Source organism: Macaca fascicularis, chromosome 3 (genome assembly GCF_037993035.2).
Source record: "Macaca fascicularis isolate 582-1 chromosome 3, T2T-MFA8v1.1".
Classification (NCBI taxonomy): domain Eukaryota; kingdom Metazoa; phylum Chordata; class Mammalia; order Primates; family Cercopithecidae; genus Macaca; species Macaca fascicularis.
In genome coordinates, this window is record NC_088377.1 from 60,118,625 (window position 1) to 60,135,965 (window position 17,341).

The window sequence follows — 17,341 nt, forward strand, 5'->3', positions numbered from 1 at the left end:
TAAAGTAAAGTGGCTATTAGATTTACAGAAAGAAAGAAATCAGAAGTAAGGTCACTAATAATTATACTATTTATGCAGATCTGCAGTAATTGGCTGAGAATAAATCTCCCAACAGTGAGTTTTACTCCTAGAAACTGAGCAAAATACCCTAAGGAGTATCCCCAATTAGCCAGTTATCCTTAAAATGCAGTGGAAGACTTCTGATAAGAAAGTATTCTACAAATAGAATTTTTCTTTTTTTTTTTTTTTTTGAGACAAGGTCTTGCTGTGTCACCCACGCTACAGTGCAGTGGCATAGTCTCAGCTCACTGCAGCCTTGACCTCTCAGGCTCAAGCAATCCTCCCACCTCAGCCTCCCAAGTAGCTGGGACTAGAATCATACGTGACCATGCCTGGCTAATTTTTATATTTTTTGTAGAGATGGGGTGTCACTATGTTGTCCAGGCTAGTCTTGAAATCCTGGGCTCACTCCCACCTCGGCCTTCCAAAGTGCTGAAACTACACGTGTCAGCCCTATTCTGGGCCCAAATTTTTCTTTTTTTTTTCTTTTTCTTTTTGAGATGGAGTCTCGCTCTGTCACCCAGGCTGGGGTGCAGTGGCATGATCTCTGCTCACTGCAAGTTCCGCCTCCCGGGTTCACGCCATTCTCCTGCCTCAGCCTCCTGAGTAGCTGGGACTATAGGCGCCTGCCACCATGCCTGGCTAATCTTTTGTGTATTTAGTAGAGACGGGGTTTCACCGTGTTACCCAGGATGGTCTCAATCTCCTGACCTTGTGATCCACCCACCTCGGCCTCCCAAAGTGCTGGGATTACAGGTGTGAGCCACCGTGCCAGGCTGCTGGGCCCAAATGTGTCTAATTCAAAATAATTTTCTGATCATTAAATAGCAAGAAATAAAATAAGAAAAAAAGTATTCGGATCCCAAATTCCAAATCTAGTTTTCTCAGTTGCTTTAAAAAATCTCACTTACCCTTCGAGTGTTTTCAAGAATTTTGGGATCAGGTTTTCCATAGTTAGGTGGGTTGGCATACGGGTCATATCCAAGTTTGGCAAGCATAGGAGCAATCACTGCCATGTCTTGTAAAACATCTGGCGGTATCTTCCCAACCCATTTGGATAGAGCTGCTACATTGACCGGCTTGATGACTTGGTCTGTAGATCTCTCCACTCTGAAAACAACGTAATATGAATAAATGTTGATTTAAAATTTAGAAAGTCATGCTTTAAAACCACTATAAATTATGTTTTAATGACTAATGGTTTTAATTGTCTGGATTACAAAACAATTGAGAAAGAGGGCTCTAGTCAGGTCTGACACTATTTACCAGAATTAAAAAAGAATTTAAGATTGTCAGGGATTATTGGCAATCTCAGATTTCTAGAAATAGGAAAAAGGGTTAGCTGAAACATCTGCATTAAATATCTTGACACTGTAATTACAACATCCAGGAAAAAAACAGTAACAAAATAAAGATACGGCTGCTTAGAAAAACTGCCAGTCAACTTACTTGAAATGCTTACCAAAAAAAAAGACAGACGGATGGATGGAAAGAGGGACAAACAGATGGTAAAACAGATGGACAGTGATAAAGGAAATACAGCAACATGTTAATGAAAGAATCTAGCTGGTGGGTATAAGACTTTCAATTCTTCTGTACATTTTAACTTTTCATAACAAAATGTTGGGGGAAAACGGCCAACCATAAACCACTAAGAATGTAAAATATTCACTTGTTCTATTTTCCTGCTGACTTCCTTAAAAATCTTATTTTCTATAGAAGAAAAAAGAAAGGGCTGTTTTTTATTTTCAATATTACAGGATTCAATATTACAGAATAAATGTGTTCTACCTCTTGACATGGAAATTTACTCTAAGCCTGTAGTGATTATACTCACAGTATTTGACTAAATAACTAGCAACCTCAGGATAAAACGTAGCATGAAATGACTTTTGGATTTAAGCTGGATCTGAATTAGATTTTGGTCAATGACTATAAAATAGAAATGCTTAAAAGAGACTTTTATATCCTAATACATAAAAAGTCATTCAAACATAGTATTCTAAGAAAAGGTAAAGGCCCTTTTAATTAAGAATATGACCCCTCACTGAATAACCATTATCTGATGAGGAGTCTCCTAAAGGGGCTCTGCTTCTCAAATAATAGAAAAACAATTCCTCTTCCCTGGGATTCGTGAAGCTACCTGCTCCAGGTTTCCCCCCTGCCTCAAGAGCCATGTTCCTTTCTTCCTTTTCAAATATTTCTCCAGGACTCCACTTAACCCACTGCTCCCTTCTCTCTATCTGTTCTCCTTGTATTGCTTCATCCCTAATGTTCTTTGCTTGACATTCTTTTTTTTTTTTTTTTTTTGAGACGGAGTCTCGCGCTGTGTCACCCAGGCTGGAGTGCAGTGGCGCGATCTCGGCTCACTGCAAGCTCCGCCTCCCAGGTTCACGCCATTCTCCTGCCTCAGCCTCCGAGTAGCTGGGACTACAGGCGCCCGCCACCACGCCCGGCTAGTTTTTTGTATTTTTAGTAGAGACGGGGTTTCACCATGTTAGCCAGGATGGTCTTGATCTCCTGACCTCATGATCCACCCGCCTTGGCCTCCCAAAGTGCTGGGATTACAGGCTTGAGCCACCGCGCCCGGCCTGCTTGACATTCTTAACCTGTGTAAAGAACATCCTGGTTTGCCCAAGACAGGTCCAGTTTACACCTAGCATAATTTACCCCAGCGTAATTATTAAAAGCACCTGCCATTCACTCCCATAAGTGTTCAGAAATGAGCAGAGGATGTCATATGTGTATTGCATAAACCGTATTACTTTTCTAAAATCCAAAAAATTCTGAAATCTGAAACACATCTGTGTTAAGTATTGGGGTCACACAGAGAGTCCTGTATGTCATGACTGGGAAGCTGGGCTTACCTTGAGGATAATAAGGAATAAATAAAGAGTGGTTTTTTTGTTTTGTTTGGTTTTTTTGAGACAGAGTTTGGCTCTGTCGCCCAGGCTGGAGTGCAGTGGCGCGGTATCGGCTCACTGCAAGCTCCGCCTCCCGGGTTAACACCATTCTCCTGCCTCAGCCTTCTGGGTAGCTGGTACTACAGGTGCCCGCCACCTCGCCCGGCTAGTTTTTTGTTGTTTTTTTTTTTTTAGTAGAGACGGGGTTTCATTGTGTTAGCCAGGATGGTCTCGATCTCCTGACCTCGTGATCCGTCTACCTTGGCCTCCCAAAGTGCTGGTATTACAGGCGTGAGCCACTGAACCCAGCTGAAGAGTTTTAATAACAACTAATATGAACAAAGTACTATTATTAGCATTCAGTGCTGATAACTATGGGAAGAATAATTGGAGAATGAGGCAAGTGGGGTCAGGAAAATCGGTATAGATGCTCAACATATTAGAAGAAAATAAATGATTAAGGCTTCAAGTAGATTAAATGAATTAGAAATAGAGACAAGACAAATTCCAAAGATAATTTTTAAAACTACGAAGACACTGGGAGACCAAAGTGGATGGATCATTTGAGGTCAGGAGATTGAGACCAGCCTGGCCAACATGGCGAAATCCCCTCTCTACTAAAAATACGAAAATTAGCCAGGTGTGGTGGTGCATGTCTGTAATCCCAGCTACTTGGGAGGCTGAGGCAGGAGAGTCGCTTGAACCTGGGAGATGGAGCTTGCAATGAACCGAGATCACACCACTGCACTCCAGCCTAGGCAACAGAGTAAGACTCCATCTTAAAAAAAAAAAAAAGGAAAGACAGTGGCCGAAGAAGAGAAAGGAGTCTATGATTAATTCATACTTGACTTGAAGGACAGATGTTTGTCTGTCATTCAATAATATAGACAGTATGAAGAAAAAGCATGTGGGTTTTTTATGTTGTTGCTTTTTCTTTGACATGTAGAGAAAAATAAAAAACATGTAAATTAACAGTAATCAGAAGGTCACCAAAAATCTAGAGAAAAAATTCTAATCGACTGGAATATAGTAGATGCTCACTAAACCATGTCTATTATTATTTCACACTGATGATAGCTCTGGTTCATCAGAATAGTGAAAGCCATATTTATCATTATGATTGAATAAATGAGTTGAAGAAAAAGTATAATCATTTCCTGTCTGAAAAAGAGCTCTAAAATAAAAGACTTTGGAAAGGCTTTGCTATATAACCACTGAGTTTATAAGAGCCGCTAGCAGCAAATGCAGTCAACTATGGCCTCTCAAGGGGAAGAACACGGGAAACCTATGCATATCAATCAAGTGTTTCTCTTTAAGATCAGCAGAAATGACATTTTATACATATCAAGCATAAAATTCAAATTCAACAGTCACTTCTTTTTTATTATTTATTTATTTATTTATTATTATTATTATACTTTAAGTTCTAGGGTACATGTGCATAACGTGCAGGTTTGTTACATATGTATACTTGTGCCATGTTGGTGTGCTGCACCCATCAACTCATCAGCACCCATCAACTCGTCATTTACATCAGGTATAACTCCCAATGCCATCCCTCCCCTCTCCCCACTCCCCATGATAGGCCCCGGTGTGTGATGTTCCCCTTCCCGAGTCCAAGTGATCTCATTGTTCAGTTCCCACCTATGAGTGAGAACATGCGGTGTTTGGTTTTCTATTCTTGTGATAGTTTGCTAAGAATGATGGTTTCCAGCTGCATCCATGTCCCTACAAAGGACACAAACTCATCCTTTTTTATGGCTGCATAGTATTCCATGGTGTATATGTGCCACATTTTCTTAATCCAATCTGTCACTGATGGACATTTGGGTTGATTCCAAGTCTTTGCTATTGTGAATAGTGCTGCAATAAACATACGTGTGCATGTGTCTTTATAGCAGCATGATTTATAATCCTTTGGGTATATACCCAGTAATGGGATGGCTGGGTCATATGGTACATCTAGTTCTAGATCCTTGAGGAATCGCCATACTGTTTTCCATAATGGTTGAACTAGTTTACAATCCCACCAACAGTGTAAAAGTGTTCCTATTTCTCCACATCCTCTCCAGCACCTGTTGTTTCCTGACTTTTTAATGATTGCCATTCTAACTGGTGTGAGATGGCATCTCATTGTGGTTTTGATTTGCATTTCTCTGATGGCCAGTGATGATGAGCATTTTTTCATGTGTCTGTTGGCTGTATGAATGTCTTCTTTTGAGAAATGTCTGTTCATATCCTTTACCCACTTTTTGATGGGGTTGTTTGTTTTTTTCTTGTAAATTTGTTTGAGTTCTTTATAGGTTCTGGATATTAGCCCTTTGTCAGATGAGTAGATTGCAAAAATTTTCTCCCATTCTGTAGGTTGCCTGTTCACTCTGATGGTAGTTTCTTTTGCTGTGCAGAAGCTCTTTAGTTTAATCAGATCCCATTTGTCAATTTTGGCTTTTGCTGCCGTTGCTTTTGGTGTTTTAGACATGAAGTCTTTGCCCATGCCTATGTCCTGAATGGTACTACCTAGATTTTCTTCTAGGGTTTTTATGGTATTAGGTCTAACATTTAAGTCTCTAATCCATCTTGAATTAATTTTCGTATAAGGAGTAAGGAAAGGATCCAGTTTCAGCTTTCTACTTATGGCTAGCCAATTTTCCCAGCACCATTTATTAAATAGGGAATCCTTTCCCCATTTCTTGTTTCTCTCAGGTTTGTCAAAGATCAGATGGCTGTAGATGTGTGGTATTATTTCTGAGGACTCTGTTCTGTTCCATTGGTCTATATCTCTGTTTTGGTACCAGTACCATGCTGTTTTGGTTACTGTAGCCTTGTAGTATAGTTTGAAGTCAGGTAGCGTGATGCCTCCAGCTTTGTTCTTTTGACTTAGGATTGTCTTGGTGATGCGGGCCCTTTTTTGGTTCCATATGAACTTTAAAGCAGTTTTTTCCAATTCTGTGAAGAAACTCATTGGTAGCTTGATGGGGATGGCATTGAATCTATAAATAACCTTGGGCAGTATGGCCATTTTCATGATATTGATTCTTCCTATCCATGAGCATGGTATGTTCTTCCATTTGTTTGTGTCCTCTTTTATTTCACTGAGCAGTGGTTTGTAGTTCTCCTTGAAGAGGTCCTTTACATCCCTTGTAAGTTGGATTCCTAGGTATTTTATTCTCTTTGAAGCAATTGTGAATGGAAGTTCATTCATGATTTGGCTCTCTGTTTGTCTGTTACTGGTGTATAAGAATGCTTGTGATTTTTGCACATTAATTTTGTATCCTGAGACTTTGCTGAAGTTGCTTATCAGCTTAAGGAGATTTTGGGCTGAGACAATGGGGTTTTCTAAATATACAATCATGTCATCTGCAAAGAGGGACAATTTGACTTCTTCTTTTCCTAACTGAATACCCTTGATTTCTTTCTCTTGCCTGATTGCCCTAGCCAGAACTTCCAACACTATGTTGAATAGGAGTGGTGAGAGAGGGCATCCCTGTCTTGTGCCAGTTTTCAAAGGGAATTTTTCCAGTTTTTGCCCATTCAGTATGATATTGGCTGTGGGTTTGTCATAAATAGCTCTTATTATTTTGAGGTACGTTCCATCAATACCGAATTTATTGAGCGTTTTTAGCATGAAGGGCTGTTGAATTTTGTCAAAAGCCTTTTATCCATCTATTGAGATAATCATGTGGTTCTTGTCTTTGGTTCTGTTTATATGCTGGATTACGTTTATTGATTTGCAAATGTTGAACCAGCCTTGCATCCCACGGATGAAGCCCACTTGATCATGGTGGATAAGCTTTTTGATGTGCTGCTGAATCCGATCTGCCAGTATTTTATTGAGGATTTTTGCATCGATGTTCATCAGGGATATTGGTCTAAAATTCTCTTTTTTTGTTGTGTCTCTGCCAGGCTTTGGTATCAGGATGATGTTGGCCTCATAAAATGAGTTAGGGAGGATTCCCTCTTTTTCTATTGATTGGAATAGTTTCAGAACGAATGGTACCAGCTCCTCCTTGTACCTCTGGTAGAATTCAGCTGTGAATCCATCTGGTCCTGGACTTTTTTTGGTTGGTAGGCTATTAATTATTGTCTCAATTTCAGAGCCTGCTATTGGTCTATTCAGGGATTCAACTTCTTCCTGGTTTAGTCTTGGAAGAGTGTAAGTGTCCAGGAAATTATCCATTTCTTCTAGATTTTCTAGTTTATTTGCGTAGAAGTGTTTATAGTATTCTCTGATGGTAGTTTGTATTTCTGTGGGGTCGGTGGTGATATCCCCTTTATCATTTTTTATTGCATCTATTTGATTCTTCTTTCTTTTCTTCTTTATTAGTCTTGTTAGCAGTCTGTCAATTTTGTTGATCTTTTCAAAAAACCAACTCCTGGATTCATTGATTTTTTGGAGGGTTTTTTGTGTCTCTATCTCCTTCAGTTCTGCTCTGATCTTAGTTATTTCTTGCCTTCTGCTAGCTTTTGAATGTGTTTGCTCTTGCTTCTCTAGTTCTTTTAATTGTGATGTTAGAGTGTCAATTTTAGATCTTTCCTGCTTTCTCTTGTGGGCATTTAGTGCTATAAATTTCCCTCTACACACTGCTTTAAATGTGTCCCAGAGATTCTGGTATGTTGTATCTTTGTTCTCATTGGTTTCAAAGAACATCTTTATTTCTGCCTTCATTTCGTTATGTACCCAGTAGTCATTCAGGAGCAGGTTGTTCAGTTTCCATGTAGTTGAGCGGTTTTGATTGAGTTTCTTAGTCCTGAGTTCTAGTTTGATTGCACTGTGGTCTGAGAGACAGTTTGTTATAATTTCTGTTCTTGTACATTTGCTGAGGAGTGCTTTACTTCCAATTATGTGGTCAATTTTGGAATAAGTGCGATGTGGTGCTGAGAAGAATGTATATTCTGTTGATTTGGGGTGGAGAGTTCTATAGATGTCTATTAGGTCTGCTTGCTGCAGAGATGAGTTCAATTCCTGGATATACTTGTTAACTTTCTGTCTCGTTGATCTATCTAATGTTGACAGTGGAGTGCTGAAGTCTCCCATTATTATTGCATGGGAGTCTAAGTCTCTTTGTAAGTCTCTAAGGACTTGCTTTATGAATCTGGGTGCTCCTCTGTTGGGTGCATATATATTTAGGATAGTTATCTCTTCCTGTTGAATTGATCCCTTTACCATTATGTAATGGCCTTCTTTGTCTCTTTTGATCTTTGATGGTTTAAAGTCTGTTTTATCAGAGACTAGTATTGCAACCCCTGCTTTTTTTTTTGTTCTCTATTTGCTTGGTAAATCTTCCTCCATCCCTTTATTTTGAGCCTATGTATGTCTCTGCATGTGAGATGGGTCTCCTGAATACAGCACACTGATGGGTCTTGACTCTTTATCCAGTTTATCTGTGTCTTTTAATTGGAGCATTTAGTCCATTTACATTTAAGGTTAATATTGTTATGTGTGAACTTGATCCTGCCATTATGATATTAACTGGTTATTTTGCTCGTTAGTTGATGCAGTTTCTTCCTAGCCTAAATGGTCTTTACATTTTGGCATGTTTTTGCAATGGCTGGTACCGGTTGTTCCTTTCCATGTTTAGTGCTTCCTTCAGGGTCTCTTGTAAGGCAGGCCTAGTGGTGACAAAATCTCTAAGCATTTGCTTATCTGTAAAGGATTTTATTTCTCCTTCACTTATGAAACTTAGTTTGGCTGGATATGAAATTCTGGGTTGAAAATTCTTTTCTTTAAGAATGTTGAATATTGGCCCCCACTCTCTTCTGGCTTGTAGAGTTTCTGCCGAGAGATCTGCTGTTAGTCTGATGGGCTTCCCTTTGTGGGTAACCCGACCTTTCCCTCTGGCTGCCCTTCAGATTTTTTCCTTCATTTCAACTTTGGTGAATCTGGCAATTATGTGTCTTGGAGTTGCTCTTCTCGAGGAGTATCTTTGTGGCGTTCTCTGTATTTCCTGGATTTGAATGTTGGCCTGCCCTACTAGGTTGGGGAAGTTCTCCTGGATGATATCCTGAAGAGTGTTTTCCAACTTGGTTCCATTTTCCCCCTCACTTTCAGGCACCCCAATCAGACGTAGATTTGGTCTTTTTACGTAATCCCATACTTCTTGCAGGCTTTGTTCATTTCTTTTTCTTCCTTTTTCTTTTGGTTTCTCTTCTCGCTTCATTTCACTCATTTGATCCTCAATCGCTGATACTCTTTCTTCCAGTTGATTGAGTCGGTTACTGAAGCTTGTGCATTTGTCACGTATTTCTCGTGTCATAGTTTTCATCTCTTTCATTTCGTTTATGACCTTCTCTGCAATTAATTACTCTAGCTATCAATTCTTCCACTTTTTTTTCAAGATTTTTAGTTTCTTTGCGCTGGGTACGTAATTCCTCCTTTAGCTCTAAGAAGTTTGATGGACTGAAGCCTTCTTCTCTCATCTCGTCAAAGTTATTCTCCGTCCAGCTTTGATCCATTGCTGGCGATGAGCTGCGCTCCTTTGCCGGGGGAGATGCGCTCTTATTTTTTGAATTTCCAGCTTTTCTGCCCTGCTTTTTCCCCATCTTTGTGGTTTTATCTGCCTCTGGTCTTTGATGATGGTGACGTACTGATGGGGTTTTGGTGTAGGTTTCCTTCCTGTTTGATAGTTTTCCTTCTAACAGTCAGGACCCTCAGCTGTAGGTCTGTTGGAGATTGCTTGAGGTCCACTCCAGACCCTGTTTGCCTGGGTATCAGCAGCAGAGGCTGCAGAAGATAGAATATTGCTGAACAGTGAGTGTACCTGTCTGATTCTTGCTTTGGAAGCTTCCTCCCAGGGGTGTACTCCACCCTGTGAGGTGTGGGGTGTCATACTGCCCCTAGTGGGGGATGTCTCCCAGTTAGGCTACTCAGGGGTCAGGGACCCACTTGAGCAGGCAGTCTATCCCTTCTCAGATCTCAACCTCCGTGTTGGGAGATCCACTGCTCTCTTCAAAGCTGTCAGACAGAGTCGTTTGCGTCTGCAGAAGTTTCTGCTGCTTTTGTTGTTGTTTAGGTGTGCCCTGTCCCCAGAGGTGGAGTCTACAGAGACAGGCAGGTTTCCTTGAGCTGCTGTGAGCTCCACCCAGTTCGAGCTTCCCAGGGCTTTGTTTACCTACTTAAGCCTCAGCAATGGCGGGCGCCCCTCCCCTAGCCTCGCTGCTGCCTTGCGGTTAGATCGCAGACTGCTATGTCAGCAATGAGGGAGGCTCCGTGGGCGTGGGACCCTCCCGGCTAGGTGTGGGATATACTCTCCTGTTGTGCCCGTTTGTTTAAAGCGCAGTATTGGGGTGGGAGGTACCCGATTTTCCAGGTGTTGTGTGTCTCAGTTCCCCTGGCTAGGAAAAGGGATTCCCTTCCCCCTTGCACTTCCCAGGTGAGGCGATGCCTCGCCCTGCTTCAGCTCTTGCTGGTTGGGCTGCAGCAGCTGACCAGCACCAATTGTCCAGCACTCCCTAGTGAGATGAACCCAGTACCTCAGTTGAAAATGCAGAAATCACCGGTCTTCTGTGTCGCTGGCGCTGGGAGTTGGAGACTGGAGCTGTTCCTATTCGGCCATCTTGCTCCGCCCCCCAACAGTCACTTCTTAAATACCCACTATGTGCCAAGTCAAGTCTAAGGTTTGATATTAAGGATACAAAGATGACTGACTAGTCCATGGCCTGCCTCTCAAGATGCTCAGAATCCAGCAAGAGAGACAAAGGTACACATGACTAATACACAGCATCATAAATGAAGTGACAGAGGTTAGAGGCAATATGACAGAAGTAGGCCATTCTTTTCATGGGGTAACACATGACTAGGGCAAGTTACTAAGCAGCTAAGGCAAGGGTTAGCATCTATGAGTCACACATTAAATTAAATTGGTTCACATTGCCTGTTTTTGTCTGGCCTTCAAGCAAAAAATGGCTTTTACATTTTTAATGTTTTGTTTTAAATAAAAATAATCACATTTCATTACACATGAAAATCATGTGAAACTCGAATATCAATATCCGTAAGTAAAGTTTACTGGAACACAGCCACACTCATTCATGTATAGATTGTCTATGGCTGCTCTTGTACTACAACGGCAGAGTTGAGTAGCTGAGGAAGAGACCATATGGCTTGCAAAACCTAAAATATTTACTATCTAACCCTTACAAAAAAACTTTGTCAACCCTGATGTAGGACTGTATCCTAAGGAAAATTAGGCTTTCTGTTGTGGTCTCAGGTGATGTCTTCCTGACAGAAGGACCACATCACTATTTACATTCATGAGAGAACCTGGTGTTTGTTTTTTTGTTTTGTTTTGTTTTGTTTTTTTGAGATAGACTTTCGCTCTGTCACCCAGGCTGGAGTGCAGTGGCGCAATCTCAGCACACTGTAACCTCTGCCTCCTGGGTTCAAGTGATTCTCCTGCCTCAGCCTCCCAAGTAGCTGGGATTACAGGTGCACGCCACCACACCCAGCTAATTCTTGTATTTTTAGTGTGGTTTCGCCATGTTGGCCAGGCTGGTCTTGAACTCCTGACCTCCGGTGATCTGTCCACCTCAGCTTCCCAAAGTGCTGGGACTACAGGCGTGAGCCACTGTGCCCAGTCACCTGGTATGTTGAGAGAATAGCAAGTAAGGAGAGCTAAGAATGTACTGAAGCTACTAAGTTGGGAGGATGGAAGGGAGAAAAGAAACAAGAGTTTACTCAGTGTTGCACTTATCTGGCTCAAGAAACACATTTGTTCAACCCAAAGGATAGATCTTTAAAATAAAATAGAAAATGAGAACAAGATACGATGCAGTCCCAATCTTCAAGGAGGTCACGGTCTGGTTGGGGAGCCACATAAACATTCCACATTGAAACTCTTACAGTTGTCTCTTAGTCCCACGTCAGCTCTCTGGGCTTGGCTTTTCCCGCTTTCCATGGGTTCTAGTTATTTAGTTTATGTTTTTCTAAGAGGCAGCAGAGTGTAGTGGAGAGAACGCAGACCTGGAAGTCAGGTCTGTATGATCCAGCTTTGTAATCTAAGAAAAACTCTGATCCTAAGAGACTGGGGATAATGACCACTAACCAACAGAGACACAGTTTCCAAAACATTTTCAAAGCAGGAGTTGACAACTATTGCTCCAATCTGGCCTGCTGCCTGCTATGTAAATAAAGTTTTACTAGAACATAACCATGGCCATTTGTTCCTGTACTGCCTATGGCTGCTTTTGCTCTATAACAGAAGAGCTCAGTGCTTACAACAGAAATCATATGGCCTGCAAAGCTAAAAATATCTGGCCCTTTACAGAAAAAGTTTGCCAACTTTTGTTCAAAAGGATACAGTGATTATAGAGAAATGGGCCTGGAACTGACAGCCTGATTTTCCTTTCTTGATAATAACCTGCAGAACTGCATGGAGCTCATTAAATCTCCCCTATTCCTTCAATCCTTCCAGAATTAACCAACACTTAGATCTAAAGCATACTAGGGTATGAACTAGATACCATTCTACCTACCTTTAGCTTACTGGGACCTCAAAACACAGTGCCTCACAGACTGGTACATTTCAACACACACAGCCCATGTACACTGAGACAAGATATCTGTGACTCTGAAAGTTCTCGCAGTCCCAAGTGCCCAGGCTTCCTTCCCTCTGTGGCAGTCACAGTGGCAGCAACTCCTCCTCAAGGAATGGGGTCTATGCCAAAGTCTTGAATGACTGAGGTGAATATAATCCTCCATGACATCCATTTTAAGCATGGATTTTCCACGAGACTCAGTTAAACACTACAGCCAGGCTGACTGCCAAACCACAGGTCTGAATTATGATACCCAGCAACTACTACAAGAAACCAAATCCTCCAGATTAAAGCATAGAGGATGGAACAGACATGCAAAAAGGAAAGAGTGAAAGTACATAATCCAAGTGATTAGGTTTATTACAGTAAAGCATGTAATGAAATACCATTAAAAACCATGTTTTCAAAGACTTTCACTATTAGAAAATGCTCAGGTCACATCTTGTGAAAGAAGATTTTAAAATGTATATACAATAGAAATTCAATTTTGTGAAAATGTGTTCTACAGACCAATAATGAGTTCCTAAACTGAATTAGTACTAAAAAACCTACCCACCAGAAAAAGCCCTAAACCAGAGGGATTCATAACCAAATTCTATCAGATGTATAAAGAAGACCTCGTACCAAACCTACTGAAGCTGTTCCCAAAAACTCAGGAGAAGGGACTCCTTGCCAACTTATTCTATGAGGTCAGCATCATTCTGATACCAAAACCTAGTAGAGAAACAACAAAAAAAGAAAACTTCAGGCCAATATCCCTGATGAACGTAGATGCAAAAATCCTCAACAAAATACTAGGAAACAGAAACTAGAAGCACATCAAAAAGCTAATCCACCACAATCAAGTAGGCTTTATCCCTAGGATGCAAGGTTGGTTCAACATACGCAAACCAATAAATGTGATTCATCACATAAACAGAACTAAAGACAAAAACTACATGATCAGCTCAAAAGACACAGAAAATGTTTTCAATAAAATTCAGCATCCCTTCATGTTAAAAACCCTCAACAAACTAGGCATCGAAGGAACATACCTCAAAATAATAAGTGATACCTATGACAAACCCACAGCCAACATCCAGAACATGCTGAATGTTCTGGAGGGCCCACAGATGTGGAATAATGTATTTGTAAGAATTACATTAAACAATCTTTATTTGATAAATAGTGCCTTACAATCCTAATGCTACCTATCAAATTTCAATAAGAGCAATTTCAGCATCAAGTAATGAACAGTAGCTAAATTAACAAGAGATCAACAAAAAGGGCTTTAAAGGGAGCAGCACTAGCTGATGTGCTGCTGGAAGCATACCATACTGGAAGTATTCCCACTGAGAACCAGAACAAGACAGGATGCCCTCTCTCACCATTCCTAGTCAACACAGTACTGGAAGTCTTAGATAGAGTAGTAAGAAAAATAACTAAATGCATCCAGGAAGAGTGAAAGCCAACTATCTTCCATATTTGCAAACGATATGACTTTATACCTAGAAAACCCCACAGTCTCTGCCCAAAAGCTCCTAGATCTGATAAACAACTTCAGCAAAGTTTCAGGAGACAAAATCATTGTACAAAAATCAATAGCATTTCCATACATCAACAATACCCAAGCTGAGAGCTAAATCAAGAACACAATCCCATTCACAATAGCCACAAAAACTTGAACCGTGTGTGACAGACCCATGACCTACAAGAAGATGGCCCAAGATCTGGTCCAGGAATTGGAGAAAGACACTTTCAATGTTCAGAGGAAGATCCTCTTCTATGAGAAAACAGCCCAAGAAGGCTGGATGACTGCCGTGTCCACTGTGTGAGTGCTCTAGGTGCTCTGGAAAGAAAACAACCACAATAGGCAGAAGCCAGGTGACTGTGAGGTCAAGTTCCAGCCTTTCCCAAGCTGTCCATTGGTGTCTGGATTTCCATCTGCAGCCCACAGGGGCTGAGAAGTGCCAAGGGGACTGTGGGCCACCAGGCCCCCAGGAGGGAGGCAGGTCACAATGTGAGGGCTTGCGTCCAGAGCACCTGCCAGTTTGATTCTGTTTTCCCTGTAGTAGAGTCCTGAATGCCCAGAGCCTTGGCAGCACATCAGCTGGTGCTGCTCCATTTAAAGCCCTTTTGATTGATCTCTTGTTAGTTTAGCTACTGTTCATTACTTGATGCTGAAATTGCTCTTACTGAAGTTTGGTAAATAGCATTAGGATTGTAAGGTACTATTTATCAAATAAAGATTGTTTAATATAATTCTTACAAATACATTATTTCCACATCTCTGGGCCCTCTAGAATTATATAGAATAAGTATTGTATTTTCATTTAGAGAAAAGGCCTCTCACCCCAACATCATTGTGTTTAATATTGATAGGAAGGTTTAAAACAAAGACCGTTTCTGATCTAAGAGCTGTTATTACAAAACAGTAAGAGTAAATTGGCCGGAATAAGCTTTAGTTTTAAAACAAAACGAAACAAAATAAGAAAAGAGCATGCTTATATATTGCTGGTGGGAATGTAAATTAGTTTAGCCACTGTGGAGAGCAGTTTGGAGATTTCTCAAAGAACTTGAACTACCATTAGACCCAGTAACCCCCTTACTGGGTATATACCCACAGGAATATAAATCGTTCTACTACAAAGACACAGGTAACTGTATGTTCATCGCAGCACTGTTCACAATAGCTAAGACATAGAATCAACCTAAATGCCCACACAACAGTGGACTGGATGATGAAAATGTGGTAGATATACAGTATGGAATACTACACAGCTATAAAAGAAAAATGAAGTCGTGTCCTTTGCAGCAACATAGATGGAGTTGGAGGCCATTATTCTAAGCGAATTAATACAGGAACAGAAAACCAAATACTGCATGTTCTCACTTATAGGTGCTAGCTAAGCACTGAGTACACATAGACACAAAGGAGGGAACATCAGACGCTGGGGCCTACTTAAGGGTGGAGGGTGGGAGGAAGATGAGGATCGAAAAACTACCCACAGAGTACTATACTTATTACCTGGGTGATGAAACAATCTGTATACCAAACCCCTGTAACAGACAATTTACCTCTAGCAAACCTTTGCATGTACTCCCTGAACCTAAAAGTTGGAAAGAAAAAAGCAATGTGTTCTATATGCATGTTATATGTATGTTTTAGAATCATATCAGAATGTTTACAATGAAGCATGATTTTTATTTTCTTATCTAACTTTTCCATATTTTCCAATGTTCTATGATAAACAATGTCTTTCTTTTTTTACCTCATGTTATCATGGGACTCACAGAATCACAAAGAGTATCTTCACTCAGAAGTCTAATAACTATCTCAAGCTCAACATAGTCCAAACTGAACTCTTAATGTCACCCCAAAGTGTACCCTAACCGCAAGGCAGCCTCAGTCTCCTAATCTCAGTTAAAAGCAACTCCGTTCTTATGGTTGCTCAGGACAAAACCAGAGTTATTTTTCAACTACCTTCTCTCATACTTCACATCAAATCCATCAGGAAATCTTATCAACTATACCTCAAAATATATGCAAATCTGGCCACTTCTCATTAACTCCACTGCTGCACACCTAGTCCAAGTCAACATCTCTCACCTGGATTTCTGCAATTTTTTTTTTTTTTTTTTTTTTTTGAGATAGAGTCTTGCTCTTGTTGCCCAGGCTGGAGTGCAGTGGCGCGATCTCAGCACACTGCAACCTCTACCTCATGGGCTCAAGCAATTCTCCGGCCTCAGCCTCTTGAGTAGCTGGGATTACAGGCGCCCAATACCACGCCCAGCTAATTTTTGTATTTTTAGTAGAGACAGGGTTTTGCCATGTTGGCCAGGCTGGTCTCGAACTCCTGACCTCAAGTGATCCACCCAGCCTATTTCTGCAACATTCTTCTAATAGGTCTCCCTGCTTCTTCCTCTACATCCCTGTGGTCTATTCTCAGTCTATCACTAGACAGAGTCTTTAAAACACCAGTCAGGTCATGTCACTTCATTGCTCAAAATCCTGCAATGACTCCCTAGTCACTCAGAGTCTAAGCACTGGAAATGAGAGGGAATCTGAGTAATCACAGAATAGTTTTTCCTATTTGAACAGATTTTCTGATTTGGATAGATTTAGGGGATAATTTGGTGCGATCATCGAAATAGAAAAAACTATTGTGAATAGTTTTGGTCTCACCAAATCATTCCCTAAAAACATACAAAGCAATCCAATAACAAAACTAAAACACCGTGGACAACAAAACTAGATGACAAAGTAGTTCACAAACTCCAAAATACAAGTTCGTGGAGACAACCAACAGTAACCACAATCCCCGCATGGAATGAATGTTAATTTGGTGGAAGAAAAAGAAGCAACGATGCTTCTGAAACCCAAGAATGGGAAACACCAAAGCAGCCATAAACCAAACTCTAAAAATCAGAGCAGACCTATTTGAGAACACCAGGTGAAATTGGGAAGGGTTTCATCAAACCAAAAAGTGACTATAAGGGCCACTGGTAGGTTCTGGCAGGGGCCAGAGAAAGATGGGAAACACGAACTTGAAACCAACCAGCCAAAACTACAGGACAGGACATCACAATGAGAAACTTCTGGGAAGAGAATCAGAATTGGGCTATTACAATGGTGACAGAGACAAAGGAAAGAGAAGGCCCAGATACAAGCGAAGGAAGGGTATGGAGTCAGGAAGTCTCAGACAGCAAGCCACCATATTATTTAATGCTTTACCAGAACAAAACCGAAAAACAGGAGAGGGAGAGCTATGAAATTAATAAAGACAGCTTGAACTATTCCTCCTCCCAAAAGCTTGAGAAAACTGTTTTTCAGTAAAAATGAGTGACAAAAAAGTATTTGGTCA

General features: G+C 40.9%; 1 protein-coding gene across 12 annotated transcripts in view; it reads right to left on the minus strand.

Moving 5' to 3' along the window:
• The window catches only part of TPST1 (tyrosylprotein sulfotransferase 1), a 154,580-nt gene that overhangs the window by 67,793 nt on the left and 69,446 nt on the right, over nt 1–17,341 (minus strand). For all 12 annotated transcript variants that reach the window (XM_074034863.1, XM_045387956.2, XM_045387957.2 and 9 more), the window contains one exon: nt 972–1,170. In XM_074034863.1, coding sequence (XP_073890964.1) covers nt 972–1,170 — 199 coding nt within the window. The remainder of the gene's footprint in view (nt 1–971; nt 1,171–17,341) is intronic.